Source organism: Molothrus aeneus, chromosome 11 (genome assembly GCF_037042795.1).
Source record: "Molothrus aeneus isolate 106 chromosome 11, BPBGC_Maene_1.0, whole genome shotgun sequence".
NCBI classification, from domain to species: domain Eukaryota; kingdom Metazoa; phylum Chordata; class Aves; order Passeriformes; family Icteridae; genus Molothrus; species Molothrus aeneus.
In genome coordinates, this window is record NC_089656.1 from 14,253,971 (window position 1) to 14,271,223 (window position 17,253).

General features: G+C 58.3%; 2 protein-coding genes across 6 annotated transcripts in view; one reads left to right on the plus strand and one right to left on the minus strand.

Moving 5' to 3' along the window:
• ACD (ACD shelterin complex subunit and telomerase recruitment factor) lies at positions 1 to 7,921 on the plus strand. 5 transcript variants are annotated; one of them, XM_066557283.1, is made up of 15 exons: positions 1 to 68; positions 818 to 947; positions 1,190 to 1,314; positions 1,879 to 1,969; positions 2,511 to 2,590; positions 2,790 to 2,834; positions 3,352 to 3,386; positions 3,762 to 3,922; positions 4,113 to 4,218; positions 4,340 to 4,420; positions 4,827 to 4,958; positions 5,494 to 5,592; positions 5,825 to 6,537; positions 7,080 to 7,147; positions 7,319 to 7,921. In XM_066557283.1, exons 1-15 carry the CDS (start codon positions 7 to 9, stop codon positions 7,383 to 7,385), a joined length of 1,995 nt encoding a protein of 664 aa, XP_066413380.1. In that variant the 5' UTR covers positions 1 to 6; the 3' UTR covers positions 7,386 to 7,921. The 5 variants fall into 5 exon arrangements, with proteins under 5 accessions (XP_066413380.1, XP_066413378.1, XP_066413379.1 ...); XM_066557281.1 differs by lacking the exon at positions 1 to 68 and adding an exon at positions 523 to 695; XM_066557282.1 differs by lacking the exon at positions 1 to 68 and adding an exon at positions 523 to 695 and having other exon boundaries at positions 4,116 to 4,218.
• CARMIL2 (capping protein regulator and myosin 1 linker 2) overlaps positions 7,734 to 17,253 on the minus strand; it is a 22,655-nt gene continuing 13,135 nt past the window's right edge. The window contains exons 26-40 of the mRNA XM_066557279.1: positions 16,626 to 16,739; positions 16,320 to 16,495; positions 15,756 to 15,843; positions 15,214 to 15,330; positions 14,670 to 14,736; positions 13,390 to 13,925; positions 11,755 to 11,858; positions 10,948 to 11,353; positions 10,570 to 10,689; positions 10,206 to 10,242; positions 9,959 to 10,027; positions 9,364 to 9,657; positions 9,079 to 9,186; positions 8,736 to 8,846; positions 7,734 to 8,651 (exon numbers count right to left, since the gene is read on the minus strand). Coding sequence (XP_066413376.1) covers positions 8,476 to 8,651; positions 8,736 to 8,846; positions 9,079 to 9,186; positions 9,364 to 9,657; positions 9,959 to 10,027; positions 10,206 to 10,242; positions 10,570 to 10,689; positions 10,948 to 11,353; positions 11,755 to 11,858; positions 13,390 to 13,925; positions 14,670 to 14,736; positions 15,214 to 15,330; positions 15,756 to 15,843; positions 16,320 to 16,495; positions 16,626 to 16,739 — 2,523 coding nt within the window. The 3' untranslated portion in view covers positions 7,734 to 8,475. The remainder of the gene's footprint in view (positions 8,652 to 8,735; positions 8,847 to 9,078; positions 9,187 to 9,363; positions 9,658 to 9,958; positions 10,028 to 10,205; positions 10,243 to 10,569; positions 10,690 to 10,947; positions 11,354 to 11,754; positions 11,859 to 13,389; positions 13,926 to 14,669; positions 14,737 to 15,213; positions 15,331 to 15,755; positions 15,844 to 16,319; positions 16,496 to 16,625; positions 16,740 to 17,253) is intronic.

A 17,253-nucleotide genomic window follows, 5' to 3' on the forward strand; every position in this document is an offset into this window, starting at 1 on the left:
GCGGCCATGGCGGCGGCGGCGGCCGCTCCGCCGGGCGGGGGGAGCCCGGGGCTGGCGGCGGGGGAGCGGTGAGGGGGTCCGGGAGGGGGTCAGCCCTGCCTGCCCTGAGCCCCCGCCTGGCCCCAACCTCGTGTGGCCCAGCCCCGCCTGCCGTCATCCCCACCTGTCCTCAGCCCCTGCCTGCCCTCAGCCCCTGTCTGTCCTCATCCCCACCTGTCCTCATCCCCACCTGTCCTCAGCCCCGCCTGCCCTCAGCCCCTGCCTACCCTCAGCCCCTGTCTGTCCTCATCCCCACCTGTCCTCATCCCCACCTGTCCTCAGCCCCTGCCTACCCTCAGCCCCGCCTGCCCTCAGCCCCTGTCTGTCCTCATCCTCACCTGCCTTCAGCCCCGCCTGCCCTTATCCCGTACCTGTTTCCAGCCCCTGCCTGTCCCCAGTTCTTCTCCCTTTCACAGTTCAGACTGTTACAGTTAAGACTCGGTCCCAGGAGAATAGTTATCAGGTGGTAATAAATAATATGGAAAGGAGTAGAAATAAATGTCCTCTCCTGTGTGGGAGACTTGCAGAAGGCCAGGCACACTCCAGAGCTGTGAGTGTCCCCCTCCACTGTCCCAGCAGGATGCAGCAGGACCTGTGTGCCCCCAGCAGCGTGGCTTCCTCAGCACAAAGCCCTTAGGATGGGTGCTTGCAGAGAAGTGGGTGCACTTGGGTGGATTTGAACAATCTGCTGGGTTTGTGGCTGTGCTTGGAGTGCAATACCCTTCCCAGGGTAATGAGGCACTGCTTATGGCTTCGTGTCTTGTCTCTTCTTGTGTAGTCTTGTGTGTGTGGACAAGAATGTGGCTTCTCCCAAACTCTACGTCCTGGAGCCATGGATTGCTGACCTCTTGGTGAATTACGAGCAAGTGGATGAGCGTGAAAATTTCCTGGCTGGGCAGGTGGTGCGGGTAGGTACCCAGAGGGACTGTCCCAAAGTGCTCCAACAGCCTTTGAAATCAATTCTGGGAAGTGCACAGTGGTTCCCAGTTTGCTGGCTGTGAACGTGCAACTCTTCCTCCTCAACATCTCTGATTTTAATTTTTGTTTTGAGGAGGAAAAGCTTGGTGTTGTGACCGCCTTCTTGTGAAATTTGTTCCAGATCTATGAATAAGAGCTCTTTTTTTATCCCCTTTCTCCAATCTCTTGACAGATCTTGAGTGACTCGAGTGCAGCTGGCCAGCCTGGGCTCCTCCAGGACGCTGTGGTGCAGGTCTCTGACGGATCCTGCTACATCCGTGTGGTCATTACAGCCGAGGCTCTGCAGGCAGAGGAAAAGTGGGTTCCACCATGGCTTGGTGTGGCTGGGACAGCAGTTCTGCACAGCTGCTGGGAGCACCTGGGGCTCCTGCCTGCTCTTGTCTCAGGTTGTGTTAAGCTAAAGCAACCTCAGGGTGGGAAGCTGGTGTGAAAGAGCTGCTAAGAGAGGAAAGCTGGAATGCCCTTCCTCCAGTGTCTGCTGGTTGGGATGGACAGGGATCCATGGCAGAAGCTGTGATGCCATTAGAAAGGACTGTAAAGCCCTTGGGTTTTGTGGAAGGAGCCAGATCATTAACCATGGTAGCCTGGGTTGCTCCTTCATTGCTTTCCTCCATTTCCCCATTTGGATACCCTTAAACAGCTGGGGTGCTGGTAGCAGAGAGCTAAGGATAAGCAGCAGAAAGAAGCTGCTCTTAGGCACAAATGACTAAGGAATAAGGAGCCTTGGTGCCTGCTGCTCATGCTGAGACATGTTCCAGAATGCCCCAGTGTGGCTGGCAGAGCTCTTGCAGGAGCCTCACTGTGTGTCAGGGGGGATCCAGCTCTGTTCTTCAAGGCACTCCTGCTCTGCTCCTTTTCCAGCGCCCACCTGCAGCTGAGGCTTTCCAGCCTTAATTGCAGAATTATCGTCCTGCAGAAGTACACGGTGTGTTTTCAGGACGAGGCCAGGCTGGTAAGTGCTCTGAGGAGTGGAAGCAGCCTGTTCCTTTATCTTGCTGTGCTTGCTGCACTCCTGCCTGCTTCCAGCTGCTCCCAGGAGCTGAAGGCAGGTGATGGGTGGCCTTTCATTTCCAACTGCAGCTCCTGTGGGGTCTGTGGCAGCTGACCTGGGCAGGGATTAGCCCTTGCTGGGGATAGGGTGCATCTTTCCCAGGGTCACCTGGCTGTCACCTCTGCCTCTTGGACAGCTGCAGAAGGCCTGCATGGGCTGGTGGCAGAGCAGCCCACTGTCCCCTTGCGGTGGTTCAGAGGTGTCCCCACAGACTCCCCTGGGTTGGCCCACCCTGGTGTGTGGCTCTTGTGGAGCCATCAGCTGACACAGGAAGACACAAACTCCTGTTTGAAGGGGGGCTGTCCTTTTTGAGGGGACCTTCTCTTAGACTGGAGGGTGGGTGGCAGAGCTGGGGTGGATGTGGGAGTGCTGGCTGCCCCCAGGGAAGGCAGAGGCAGTGGTGGGACTCAGAGGTGCCTTACAGGCTCTGTCCTCCCCACAGGAGGACTGCGAGTTCTACCTCACAGCCCAGCAGTTCATCGTGCTGCCCATGCAGAGGCAGAGGATGGAATCATCTGATGGGTATGGCCCATGGGGTGGGTGGGTGGGTGGGGCTGTGCTCAGGGGGACTTTCATCTTCCCCACAGCAGCACTGGCCCTGGGAGTCCTAATGTGACCTGCTTGTGGCAATCCCTTTTGAAGGAGGGATTGTCTCCAAAGCAAGGGAGAAGGGAGGTAGGGATTTGGAGGGAATTAATAACTGGCTTCTCTCTTGCTGCAGGAACCAGGACCCCTCTGTGGTGAAGAAGATAAAGGAGCTCTGGCTGTGAGTATGGGGCTGAGGGATGCATCCAGATGCCCTGATATGTGCAGCCTCAGACTGGGGTTAGAGCAGGCTGGCAAGGGCTGGCACAGGTTATGGCAGCTCCTGGCTAACCTGTGTGACTCCTTGCCCTGGAATGTGACAGAGTTGAATAGACTGTGAAAAATGAAATTGGTGGCACATTGCCAGCCTCTTCCTCTGAGCTAGGAGGAAACACCTGTGGGGAGCTTGTTCCTGCCAGTGGTGGGCAGCACAGCTGTGTGGGTCAGCCCTGCACAGCTCATTCTTCATCCTTGGAGATCCCCAGGGTCTTCAATCAATCCATCCATCTCCAGGGGTGAGGCTTCCTGATGGCTATTCCTGGCATACTGAGAATGTGGCCAGTGGCCAGATCAGCACCCAGTGGGGGATCCTCTACTTTCACAAGCTGCTTCTTCCAATCCAGGGTGCTTGATCTGTGACCAAGAGCTGTGTATATCCCAGCCCTAACCTGGCTTTATCTTCTCCTTGGTGATTACAGGAGGAATCTTGCTGTGAGGAATGCTCCCAGCTCAGGTAAAGGGTTGTGGGGGGCACGCGATGCTCTGACTGCCTGGGGGAGCCCTTGGGTTTCCTCAGCTTGGTCCTTGTTAGGCAGAGGTAGCACAGACCTGGTCAGATCTCACAAGTGTGTATTGCTAAGCCCAAAGCAGGAAGAGATAATGCTGACAGCTGAAGCAGAGTGGGACATGAAATGCCTGTGCTCATGCTCCTGGTCCAGGATTTGTGAAGAAAAGAAAGATAGTTTCTAGAAGTAAAAGAAATGCAGAATTGTGGCTGTTCAGTGTCATGACAATCACCGAGTCATGCAGCAGGGTAAAAGTGTTTGCAAGTGAGGCTTGCCTGAGTTCAGCTGTCTCCTCCGCTGGTGTCTGTGTGTTCTTGCTCTAGAGCCCTCTGTCTCTCAGCTGATTGATGCCATAGGACAGAACCAACTGGAGATTTTGAAGGAAAATGCCGAGGAATGCTTGGATTTATGGAAATCAAAGGAGAAGCCAGTGACAGTGGAGGATGAGGTTCCCATCACCCAGTGGGAGGCAGAGCGCAAGGAGGTCAGTCTGTCTGCTGGGATCAGCTGGGACAGCTTGGGGTGCTCTGGTGGCTGGGAGAAGGAAGGGAAAGGACATTGGGCAGATCTGGAGGTTTGCTGGGGAGGGAGATGTTGGGTTGGCAGGCACAGGTGGACTCCTGCATCTGGAGAGGGACTGCCCAGCGAAAACCTTGTCACGTGTCTCATTTCAGCAGGGTGAGGATGTTTTCATGGTCCCAGTCAGTGCCCTGGTGATCCCTCCTGAGGAGGAGGCAGTTGTTTGTGATTCTTCTGAGGCAGTGTCTGCAGGGTACACAGGTAGGCAATGCAGCACCCAGGCATGTGAAATTAGGGGCTCCCTAGGGTCGGGAGAGGAGTTCCCATGCTCTGGGTGTGCCTCATGCTGGGGGTATGACCAGCAGTGCTCTTTTCATTGCAGATACAAGCCAAGTAGCTCCTGGAAAGAGTAGTGATGACAGGACAGTGCCAGGAGACCCAAGTGTTGTATCTCAAATAAGCTGTGAGTAGCAGAATCTGAAGATCCTGGAAGGATTTGTGTTGGAAGGGACCTTAAAGACTGTCTAGCCCCAATCTCTTCCATGAGTAGGGACACATTCCACTAGACCAGGTTGCTCCAAGCCCTGTCCAACTTAGCCTTGAACACCTTCCAGGACTGGGGCAGCCACAGCTTCATTGGGCAACTTGTGCCAGGGCCTCACCACCCTCACAGGGAAGAATTTCTTAAAAATATCTAATCTAACCCTGCCCTCTGTCAGTGCAAGGCCATTCCCTTTTGTCCTGCCACTCCATGGCCTTGTCTAAAGTCTTTCTCCAGCCCTCTTGAAGCCTCTTTAGATACTGGAAGGTTCTTGAAGATCTCCTTAGAGCTTTCAATTCTCCAAGCTGAATAATCCCAACTCTCTCAGCCTGTCTCCATAGCAGCAGTGCTCCAGCCCTTGGATCATCCTCATGGCCTCCTATGAACGCTCCAGATCCCATCCAGCCTTTAGTTTCCTCTACAGTTGGCTCAGCCCATCTCCCTGGATTGAGTGGAGGAGGTACTGGTGTGGCCAGGTCTTTGGGAGACCTTGAGCAGGCAGGGGATGGTCCCAGTCCTCAAGTTTCTTGAAGCTGCAGCCTTGGTTGATTGTGCTGGGAGCACAAGAAGTCATTTTGATGCCATCACTGAGTGTGAGTCTCCTGCCCTGGTGTGGGCTCCTCACTGGCTCTGGCTCAGCACCACAAAGGGTTTGTGTCACCTTACTTGGCTTGGTGTCACCAAGCTTTGCTGCAGAATTACCTGTGGAAGCTCCATGTGGAGGAGGAGCTGAAGGGAAGAACTGTCCTGGGCAGTGCAGGGTGTAGGAGAAGGCCTTCTTCATACCTGCCTGCTCTCTGGGCAGTGTCTGCCTCTCCAGTGCCTGCTCTGTGAGATCTTGGAGAGGATCTCACTGGAATATGCCGCATTTTGGGCTGGAAAGGGTGCAGAGCTCCCCTCAAGAGCTGTCTCTGAGACCTTGTGCACAGGGGACCCACAGGGAATGGGCAGCTGCTTTCTTTGCTAAAATCAACCCTCTGGCTTCTTCATTGCAGGTGCTGCATCACCAACCTTCTCAGATAGCCTGGAGGGATCCCTGGACAACCCCTGGAATGGGATGCCCTCGTTGTCTTTGACCCCAAGCTCTTCAGATGGTGAGTCCCATGTCCCAGGGCATCCAGCCTGCCTTCCTGGCAGGAGACAGCTCCTCTCTTCTCAATGGGTGTAGCTCAGCCTGGATGCTGGCTTGATTTCCCCTGGCCATAAAGCAGTGCTGTGTTGTTCCCATAGCCTGGACCTGCATCATTGCAGCCCTGACACTCTTCCTGTGTGCCAGGGCAGGTCCCACCACCCTGCTCAAATTGACAGTGCTTTTCCTCTTACTAGAGAAGACCTTTCAATCTGACCCTCCCCTGAAGACCCAGAAAGATGTGGCTGCTGACAGCAACACCACTGACCTGTTGGAAGTGTGCAGCCAGAGCTCTCCTGAGGGCTCACCCCGGGGAGAGCCAGCACAGACCTCCTCTCCCTCCCTGCTCCGCTGCTACAGCAATCCCAGTCTGGCAGAGATCAGCACCAGTGAGGCAGCATCAGCTGCAGAGGCAGCCTGGGATGCCCTGTGTGCTGATCAAAGCCTGCAGAGATCCAGGGGCTCTCAGCCCACCCTGCCCACTCTTTCTCCAGTTTTCCCAGTCTTGCCCAGCAGCAGCTTGCAATCGCCACCTGGCAGGATTCCTCACAGGGAGCAGGCCTGCTCCAGTGGCACAGCCTCCTCTACAGAGGCGTTGAAGCCTGGACTGGCTCACGCCAGGACAAAGCGAGGAGAGACTGTGGGTGCCAAGAGGAAGCTGGTGGAGGAAGATGAGCAGGCCTCCAGTGAGCAGCAGCATCTCCCAGGCACCTCGAAGCGCAGGGGGAGAGGCACACACAAGGGAATGGTGCTCAAGAGCTCACGGGGTGCAAAGAAGAGCAGAAAGGAGACAGGGCTGCAGAGTAGAAAGGAGCTTGAGGAGGAGGAGGAGGAGGAGGAGGAAGAGCAAGCATCCCCTGCAAGAGCTGGGCCCAGCTCCAGGCCGGAGCAGCGCAGTGCTCAGGAGCCGGTAAATACAAAGCAGCTGGTGAGGTCCCCTGAGGGCTGGGGGTGCCTGGGGAGGCTCTCAGTGCCACAACACTGGTGTTCATCCCCAGGATCTTTCCTCACCAGCCTGGTGGGGATGGGAAGTTCAATGCAGGTGTCAGTGTAGATGGTGGAGGATCTGGGAACCCTGAGGGAATCATGAGGGAATCATGTAATCACTTAGGCTGGAAAAGAGCTCCTGAGATGGAAGTCTAACAGTCTAACCGTTCCCCAGCACTGCCAAGCCACCACTCAACCATAGCTCCAGCTGCCATATCCACAGGCCTTTAAATCCCTCCAGGGATGGTGAAGATGTGGTTTAGCCAGACTTAAACAATTGGGTAGGAACAAACGCTGGAGCATCTTCTGAGCTATCTGGGTAAAAGAAGATCAGAAGAACAGAGGGAGAGACACCTCAATCCTAGGTGTTTTCCTGGGGTTATTGGGCTCTCAGGCTGTATGGGGCAGAACTCTGGGTGCTGTGGGTGGAGCAGACCCATCTCACCCTCCCCTTTGCTTTTGTAGCTCATGGAGAGACCACCCCAGTACGAGGCACCAAGCCCCGAGCTCTGCCAGCAGGTACAATCTATCAGGTCAGTGCCATATCAGCCATGGACTTGTGGCTGTCCCTTGTTCCTGCAGTGGGACTCACACACCTATAGTGAGTCTCTAACCTCTGCCCTACCCCTTGTCACCAGCTGCCCAAGTGGCATGTCCACAGCTGGGTTTCTTCTCACCCTGGCTCCTCCTGTCTGGTTTCTCAGGATCTCAAAGGCAATGCTGAAGTGGGCATGCTGGATGCTGACTGAGGAGGAGGAGGATGACTCCTGAGCTCAGCCCATCTTTCATTCCTTTGTTTCTTCAGTGGGTTTGTCAGAACACTGGGAAGAGTGGTTGGGGGAGGGATGTGGGGATACCAGAAGCACTGTGCCGCAGGAGACTGCTGAGTGGGCTGGCCTGGCTGCAGAAACCTTGGTTCCAGGGGTGCTGGCATATGACCTGTTGAAAGCCAGTACCCTCAGTGCCAAGAGGGGAGAAGAGCATTCATTCAGGCATGCCTATATGGGAGCCAGCATCCCTCTCCCACCTCTTCATCCTTTTCAGATGCCTTGTCCCAGCAGGTGGGGACAAGAGGTGACCCAGTGCCACCATTGCAGCAATGGCAGAGGCCCTACAAGCTGATCTTGCTCCAAAGGTACCCCAGGAGCTTGGATGGTTTATTGAGTAAGTTTAGGTAGGGTCCTGCACTGTTTATTACAAAAAATATCCTGCAGGGTTATGCTGTAGAAATTAAAAATTGTATATTTTTTAAATACACAGCTCTTGTATTAAAAAAAAAAAGAAAAAGGAAAAAAAAACCAAAACAAGCATCTTGCTTTGTCGTAAACATCCGTGTGAGGAATGCGTTTGGTCCGGAGCAGAGGGCAACACAGGAGAAAGCCACTGGGGTGTCAGGATCACGCTGGTGCCGTCAGGGAGCTGCGGGGATGATGGAGCTGCGTGCTGAAAGGCGCTGGGTCGTGGTCCCGCTGATGGAAGCCTGCGTCTGGCGGGGGCTGGAGAGAGCAGTACCCCATGGGGTCAGGAGCTGCAGTGGTGAAAGTGCCTTGGGAACGCTTCCTAAAAATAGCTGGCTGCCTAAAATCACCGGCTCCCCCGCTGCAGCCCACAGCGACAGAGGGCACTGGGGACTGCAACACCACTGGATGCATCCTGCAGGCTCTGACAGTCCCTGGGCATCCTGGGCAGTGCTGGTGGCCCGGCTGTCCCCATGGCGAAAATTGGGCGATGCCATCATTGGCACATCCACGCCAGCCTGGTGCCCTGTCTGTCCTCTCTGCACCCCAGCTGCCAAGCACCCCGGCACGGCGCACTTGCTTGCAGGGTTTTGTTGGGAACAGCGTGGTGACATGCAGGGGCTTCACTGTCCCAGGGCCGGCTCCTCCCGGCCCAGCACTGGGCGTCTTTGGTCTACGGCAGCTGAGTCTTGTGCATTCCCAACAGTTTGTGCCAGGGCTTGCGGCTGCTCGCCCTCAGTGCCTGTGCCAGCCTGCGGCTCCTCCAGCCCGGCACGGGGCCAGTCCTGCAGCGTGGCACCTACACAGGTCAAGGTGCTGGTGTAAGCATGGGGGGACCCTTGGTACCCCAACACCTGCTTTAGCAGGGAGGGGAACATCTCACCTTCAGCATCTGAGGTTGGTCCAGGCTCACCCTCCATCTCTGAGAGGGACTCGTGCTTGGTCCTGTGCCTGAGCACAGGCGAACGCCGCAGGCGCAGGGGAACGGTGCCCACTGGGGGAAACACAACCCAGCCCCATGTTAGGGTGGGGCACAGTGGCCTGGCTCCTGCTGGAACTGATCCCAATGCTGAATCCCCCTTGGGAACTTCCCAGTGTGGCAGTGCCATTGTCTATCACCCCCAGCTAGGAGAGGCAGCACCAGCACACGTGTGGAACACCACCACCCACCTCTGTTGGTGTTAGGTTCAAGGAGGGCTTGGGGTCCCACTTCACACACAACTTACTTCCCAGCTCCGCCGGGCACTCGGGCTCCCTGAGCTGCTCCTCGTGGACGGACAGTGCTCGGCGGCCGGGCCCCCGTGGCGCTGCCAGCCGTGCCATCAGCCGGGTGTCTGTGTAAGCAAAGGGGAGGTGCCATTAGAGGACAGCCCACAGCACCCCACTTGGCAGGCCCCATCAGCACCCAGCACCCACCGTGTGCTTGGCTCCCTGCTGCCCTCCAACCCAAGGGCTCCAAGAACAGGCCAGCAGTGGAATGAAGCACCCGTGGGCACCTCGTGCATCCCTACCTTCAGTATTGGGCGGGGTGGGCAGGGTGCCAGCACCCACCTCCCCACCATGGCTGACCCTCCGTGGCAGTGCCACCGGCACGTTCCTGCCCAGCCGTGGCAGGCTGCTGCTCCAGCCCTCCCGGCCCCCGGGCTCCGGCAGCCCGCTGGGCTCTGCTAGGGTGAGGGAGCGCCGGGGCTGGTCGGAGCTGGTGGCCGGAGGCTCAGCGGGCAGCTGCCTTCCCAGGGCTTTCCAGGCTGGCCGGGGCTCGGCGCTGGGCTCCGTCCTGGCGGCTGGGCTGCGGAAGGGTGCGTCTGTGGGGCAGGTAGGATGGAGCTGTGGGCGTCCAGAAGTGACAGCCCCAGGGATGGTTCTTGGTTCTGGGAACCAGCCTGCAGTCAGCCCAGGGACTGGGCAGTGGGCTGGTGGCCATCTGCCAACACCAGGGATGAGCACCCATGGGTGTAGGGCACGCTCCAGAGGGTGGAATTCTGCCCACGTGCCTGCGCCCATCAGTCACTGTTGGCTCCAGTCCCCATGCTTGGTGCTAGGAGAGGGGATGAAGCCCTCTGCCCCAGGGGCTGGTGTGACCCCCAGCATGCACTGGTGACCCACCTGTGGACACAGAGTGTGTGCGGGCCTTCAGGGATGGGGGCGAGTCCGCAGAGCTGTCTACGATGTCCCCTGCAAGCACAAGCCACCGGCCAGCAGCAGTGAGCTGGGGTCTGCCCAGTGCCACCAGCACCCAACAAGGCAAAGATGTAGTGGGACCCAAAGCTGGGAGTCCAAGGGGGGCTGCCCATGGCCACCCATGGGTACCCAGCTGGGTGGGGGTCAGGGTGGGGAGGGAGCAGCCCCTCACCATCTGAGCCGGCTTTCTTGATCTCGCTGTCTTTGCTCTGCAAGGGGGAAAAAACTGGTAAGGGGGGGTATCAGGGAGGCAGTGCCCACAGGGTGCAGAGGGAAGAGTGCTGCTGCCAGGCTCTGATGTGGCTGCAGGGAATGGGTGCATGCCACGAAAGGAGGGACAGACTGACAGACACCATGCAGTGCATAGGAATTCACCCCTTGCAGAGGGTTAGGTGACAGGGCAGAGGCTATGGGCAGTGACAGCACAGAGCTGGGTGCTGCCATTCCCAGTGGGGAAATGTTCCTACTCTATGGACTGGCATCACCTACCACCCTAGAGGGGCAGGGTTCATCCCAAAAATGGAACCAGTCCCCACCTGCTGCTTCTTGCTCTCAGCAGCTGGGCCCTTGGTGACGCCGATGCGATGGAGCATGACCTGCACACGCTGCTCAAAGGAGCTGGACAACTCCCCCTCGCTCTTCTCCAGGTGCCTCTTCTGCAGGAGAGACACAACCCTGCCAGGAACATGGACCCACCACAGCACCTGTGGCACCCACACTCCTGCCTGCAGGGCACCCACATTCCCAACCCCAGCCATGCTGCCAGGAGATGGTGACATGGATGTGACCCAGTGGGGATATCACTCCAGTGTCCCCACATCCCCTTTTAACCCCACCAGCATCCATGGATGGGAGCAGCACCCACCAGGTGAACTGAACAGTGGTGGGGGCCTGGTGACTGTGACAGTGCTTACCTTGTCATGCCTGACCCCCAGCGCATCCTCGTCCTCCCCGGACAGTAAGATGAGTGACTGGGATTTGCCCTCCCGAGAGTACTTGGGCCGGATCCTCCGGGCAGAGTCAGGAGTCTGGCAGTGCTCAGGCTCTGCTTGGGGCTCAGCAGAGAGCCCCCCCTCCTCTGATTTACTCAGGGGCTTCCCTGACTCGCCTGCCTTGCTGGGGGCTCGTAAAATGTCACTGAGCATCGAGCGCCTGCTCCTAGGGGCAGTAGGACCACCCTCAGGCTCCTTCTCACACCTCGAGCCCCGGCTGGATTTGGGTTTCTTGAAGGCAAAAAAATTCCCAATTTTCTTCTTGAGGGTGCGGGAACCAGAGGGAGCCAGAGGAGCTGATCCTGGGCAGGTCTCCAGAGTCGTGGGGCTGGGGAGAGATGAAGCATTGGAAAAGGTGAGCTCCAGGCTGCCAAGAGGTGAGGGGTCAGTTTTTTCACCCTGCCCACCCTAAAGGGATGGATCCAGACCCTGGACGCTCCACCTGAGATGGCAGTGTCCTGGCAAGGGCACCCATTCCCAGCACAGTTCCCCTGGGTGCTGCCTCATTGCCTCCCCACTGTGGAACAGACTCCATGGCCACATCCAGCACACCATGGCTGCCATCCCATTCCTCCTCCCCCAGCTTTGCCCTTGGTGATATCCCTGGGTGTGCTGCTTTCCCCAGCATCCATTTTGCCCTGGGCCCAGCAGCATTTGCAGGGAGGCTGCTGGATCCTGGGGATGGGTGTGTGCTGGGCAGCTGAGGCACCCTGAGCACCCTGGGCTTACGGCAGTGTTTCTGTGATGAGCCTCTTGGCAAAGAAGTCCTCCAGCCCCTCGTCCACGCGGGTGATGCTCCTGTCCTCGCTGTTCTCACAGGCCACGGGCTGCACCTGTGAGGGACAGCTGCTGTCAGCCCAGCACAGGGCAAAAGTGTCCCCAGGCGTGACGGTGTGTCTGTCACCCACCCCTGGGCATGAACAAGTGTGTGCCCCTGCAGGATGGGTGTTGGCACGCTCCATCTTGTACCCAGCATTAAAGCCAGACCTAATCCTGCTCCCTCCCTTGAGCACTGGGGGCTCCAGGCAGCCCCAGGCTCCTTCCAACCCCTTGCTCAGCACAGTGGCTGAGGTATGGCACTCATACTGTGGGAGAAGCCTTTGGCAGGGATGCCTCCTCCATCTGGGCTCCAAGAAAGGGACCCCTCTGCTGCTGGCAGGTGATGGAGCAGGTGACCTGCAAGGACCCACATCTGCATCCTTCAGATGTTTCTAGTCCAACCTTGGAGTGCCACCACAGCCTGCCTGAGAGCCACCTGCTCCATCCCCATAACAAAGTGGCCCACACCATGGCCAAGCCTTCCTCCACAGCACCTTCCTCTCCCTGGCATGTGCCACTGCATCAGTGCCATGCTATCGATGAGAGGGAGGCGCTTCCCCATCGGTGGCATTTCAATCCATAATGACTTTTCATTACGGCTGGATTGATGCCGCTCAGGATCCGTTCCAGCCATCTGAGATCTGCTCTCCCTGTCATATCACATCCATCAAAGCCTGTCCTTGCTCAAGTCTTGGCCCACCCCGGGTGCCAGGCATGCCTGTCCCACTGCAGGGTGATGGCCCCCTGGCCCTGCCAACCTCCAGAACCCACCCTGCCCGTGGGACACAGTTCCTGCCTCCCCTCCGGCCCCGTGCCAGCCTTGATCCCACCATGATCCAAGGGCAAGCATCACCACAGCCCTGCAAGCCAGGGCTTTCCAGCAAGTGAAAGGATCCAGCTGCATCACGGTGGCACGGGGATGAGGTGATGCCAGCAGGATCCAGCCCCAGGGACAGTGATGGAGCTGTACTCGCCACTGACTGCACCCAAAAGTTACTTTTCCTTTGGGAAGGGGGGTGCAAAGGCAGGATCCCCTTCCAGTCGCCTGTTGGATGGGGGGAGCACAACCCACCTCATCACAGCTGGCAGAGCCCCACCAGCACCACCGGGAGCCATGGTGGCCACCAGTCCTTCAGGGATGATGGATTTTGGATAAGGGGGAGCAAATGGAGCTCAGGAGGGAGGCAGCTGGAGCCATTGCCGAACACATCGCCGGCCCTCTGCACCCAAACTCTGCAGGGTTTTTCATTCCTCTCCTGGCTCCCACCGCTCAGCATCTCCCAGTGGGGAGCAGGAAAGAGGATGGATGATTCCCCTCGCCTCCCCAGCCCCCTTGCCCATCCTTTCAGGCTGCCCCCCGAGGAGGAGGAGGCTCCGGCAGCAGCTGAAATGCAGAATAGTAAACCCACCGCGTCTTTGCGCATCTTATTTTCCTGCCTTGCAACAAATACTGACTGCAATAATTCACCCAAGCGGAAAAAAAAAAAAGGGAAAAACACCCCGAAAGCACCCCACCTCCCTTGCCAGCCGTGCCCCCACCCTTACATTCGGCTTGCTGGGCGGCTGCCTGTGCCGGCGGTTGGGCCGGGGCCTGGCTTTGGTGCAATGCTCCAGCTTCTCGCCGGCGGTCGGCAGGTCCATAAGGAATCCGGTGGCGGTGGCAGGCTGCGTGGCGGGGAGCGAGCCGCTCGCAGGCTCAGCATCCTTTGTGGAGGCAGGGCGTGCCGGCGGCGCGGCGGGGCTGAGTGACGGCGGCGCCCGGTGAGCTCGGAGCCCGCTGGCGTCTCGACCCGCTGCCGGCTCCAGCTCCGAGACACCTACGAGAGGCGAGAGGGTCCCTGTTGACACCCGCCCTCGCCAGGCCTCCCCATCATCATCATCATCATCACCATCATCATCATCATCACGGACGCCGTCACCCTCGCCCACGCGCGGGGGGTCAGCGAGCGGGGCAGTGGCTCCGCCGCGGGGCGGGAGCGCGGCCGTGCCCGCCGGGAGCGTGCGTGGCGGCTTTGCGGCGCAGCCTGCGATGGATCCCGCCACCGCCGCCGCCGGAGGTTTGCTGTGTGCAGGGGATGATGCTGTGGGGGGAGTGTGCGGGGATGCTCAGGCAGGGGCCGAGCCGAGCCCCGCAGCCAGCCCTGAGACCTGCAGCAGGCAGCAGTGGAGCGGCACAAACTGCCAGCAGTGAGCAGCACTCACAAACATACCCGTTTTGCTCTGCAGGCAGCTCCTCACCCCCCCACGTACCCTCTGGATGGGTAGCAGGGTGCTCAGGGATCCCCTGGGGACACAGGGCTGCTTGGTGCTGGAGTCTGCATGAGCTCAGCCAAAGCAGAGTGACCCATCAGCTGCTCCTTGTCTGTGCCCCCCCTGAGATTCACTCCCATCCCAGGCTAGTGGGGACAACACCAGCAGCAAGGGAAACCCATGGGCAACCTCTTCACCCCAAGGTTGTTGGGTGAATGGGTGATGTCTATGTCCAGGGTGGCCGTGGGAGATACCATGGCACCCACAATCACAGACAAACTGCCTACCCCTGGCTGGCTCTGTGGGGAAGGAGTTCAGGGCATTTGCTCCCCTGCCTAAGGGCACTGAGCCAGCTGGGGCCCAAAACCAGCACAAGAGCAAGGTCAAGGTGAGCTTCCCCCACAGACCCCACCACAGCACTGGGAGAGGCTCTCTGAAGGGTCCTGACCCTGCTGCCCTCAGCCCATGAGGCTCCCCCATTGCTGCTGCGAGCCCCCCGCCCCTGCCATGCCCTGTGGAGGCAGCACAACACCCACTGAGCCACAGCAGAGGGACAGCTCCCACAGTGACCTTACTTCTCACAGTTGGTGTGGGCCGAATGCTCCTGAAGTGCTTGTTTCTCCTCCGCAGGGCCATCTTGTACTGCAGGGAGAGAGGGATGGTGGCAGCTCCGGCATGGGCAGGGGACAGGCTGGCTGTGCCAAGACACATCCCATGGCAGCCAGAGCTGTCACCCAGTGATGGGTGCAGTCCCTCCATCACCCCTAGGCTCCCAGGGCTGCACCCCTTCATCTTATCCCAGCTCCAAAACCACCCACGGTGCTGGATTGGATACTTCCCCATCCAGAACTGTTCACTACACTGGATCCCAGGTCCCAAAGCAGCAGCAGCAGGACAAGGTACAAGCAGCCAGGCTGTCACAAGGACACGTTCCGGTGCCAGCAGCATGGCCTGGCAGGCTGACGGTCCCATTTCCCAGCACTAATTGCCTTAGCACTGCCCTGGGGGGAGCCGGGGGTGTGTGCACCCGCAGAGGCTGTGGCTAAGCCCAGCATCATCCCATAAGGCGGATAAAGGGCGGTTGTACCGCGGGCATCACGCGGCGGCTCCGGTCCCTACCTCCTCTGCAGCCAGGTCCGGTGGATTCCTGCCCCTCGCCAATGCCGTGGCATCGTCCTCAGCCGACTCCGGCTGCAGCACCAGGAGGTCGAGCCCCTGCTTGGAGAGGCTCTCTGCCTAAAACCATTAGGAAGCGCTTAAATTATCCCAGGGGCTGAAGCGTGCTGGGCTGCCCTGTGTGCTCTGCGCTGCTCTGCTCCCTACCCACGGCTGGGATTTGTGAGCGGATTTAGGCCTGATTAGCCGGTGTCCAGCCCAGCACAGCTGCCCTGCTGCAGGAGTGGCTGGTGCCTGGCGTCATCCCAGCACCCCCAGCACCCGGCAGCAGTGCTGGGACTTTGCTCAGGGTGTTAATATTGCTGTGACCACACTGGGAGAGGATTACCTGGGAGGAAAACCAGCCTGGGTGGGAATTGTCCTGCTTCCCAGACTGCAAATCCATGGCATTGGTGTCCAGGTACCTGGACAATGCTGCAGACCCCCATCCTGCATCCCAGCCCCACACCCCCATCCTGCAGGTGCTGGCAGCCCCCAGCACTCACCAGTTTGCACTGGGCGATGGTCAGGTCTCCCAGTACAGCATCCACAATGCAGTCGGCTACAGCGGCTGTGACGGACAGCTTGATCTCACTGGGAGCAGAAAGAGGGCTCTCAGGGCCAGCACCCACTGACCCTGCAAGCCATGGGGCCATCTCCCCAGGGAGGGCTTTGCTGAGGAGATGGATGCTTGGCTGTGGCACACAGAGGGGCATGCCCATGTGCTGCAGCTTGCTGGGTCTGTCCTGCCAGAGCAGGAATGGGAATAGGCACTGGCTGGGATGGAGAATGCCAAATCCATCCCATTGAAGATGGTCAGGGCCAGCCAAGGGGATATGCCTGCAAGAACATCATCACCCCACAGGTTTCCCCAGCACCCAGAGACTCGTCCGAAGTGGATCCAAGCAGGAAGCAAAGCTACATGTGGGAAAACACAGCAGCAGGATCCAGCACACCTCTATCACAATGTGGGGAGAGGAGAAGTTGCTAGAGAGCCCCCAGAGTGGTCCTCTGGCCTCAAGGGTCAGTGCCAGTGACTGAGCAAGAAGGAAGAACAGCACATCACCCACTTCAGCTTGCTGAAGACATCAGTGACCATCTGGTCCAGGACAGCGCTGAGGCTGAGCTGGTCCTGGAGGCAGATCCTCTCTGACATGGCATTGACCAGCTGATCCCTGACCCCGCTCTTCTGCACCACCGCTGGGCACAGGCTGTGGGCCGTGTCCAGCACCGCCTGCATGATTGCCTGAAGTTTGGGCAGGAAAGGAAGGATTCAGTTTATTTTCTATCGGGATTCACCTGGCTTTCAGTAGACACCATCCCCCTTATCCTTGGGCCAAGGCTGATGAATATCCCATGCTGCCCATGGTGCCCACCTGGATTTCCCGGCTGCAGGTCTGTGATGCTTCCTCTGTGAGACACTCCAGCTTGTGCTGCAGCTTGCCATTCTGGTAGGGGGTGTTTCCAGCCTCATACAAGAGGGGCAGGATCTGACATGAGAAGAGAGATGGTGTGGATCATCCTGTGTCACCTCATCTTCTCCTCCCCTATTTCCATGCACAGCCTGCACCCGTGGCTCTCCCATGGAAGAGCATTGCCTACATCAGCTGGGGAGACCCAGTGATTTTTTGGCTTTGCTGGGCCAGCTTTGAGCATCCTCATCCCTGCCACCCACTGACTCTCCTTCCCCTCTTGCACCCCACTACACTGCTTCCTGGATCAGGGAGATCCTTATCCAACTTTTTCATCACCTTCCCAACATCAGTATTGTCTCAAATCCTGTCTCTGGCGTCACCCCAGATTAAGTAACTGGGGGGGGTGGGGGGGGGGGTGGTGCCAGAGAGGTGGGGAAAAGGGGAAAGGAGGTGGTTTGAAGAGAAGCAGAGGAGGAAATGGTGCAGTGGGGAGAGAGAACTAAGACCAGGAGGATCAAACCAGGTCTGACAGAGCCAGAAGCTGCCAAACAAACATGGCGGATTTTATCATGGGCTGATGGAGCATTCT

What these genes read in the sequence shown, in the direction of transcription:
- ACD (XM_066557281.1), top strand. Translation starts at nt 538, where the DNA reads ATGTCCTCTCCTGTGTGGGAGACTTGCAGAAGGCCAGGCACACTCCAG. An exon ending in TTCAGGACGAGGCCAGGCTG is followed by an intron (nt 1,970 to 2,510) that starts GTAAGTGCTCTG and finishes TCCTCCCCACAG; the next exon opens with GAGGACTGCGAGTTCTACCT. An exon ending in CCCTGGATTGAGTGGAGGAG is followed by an intron (nt 4,959 to 5,493) that starts GTACTGGTGTGG and finishes TCTTCATTGCAG; the next exon opens with GTGCTGCATCACCAACCTTC.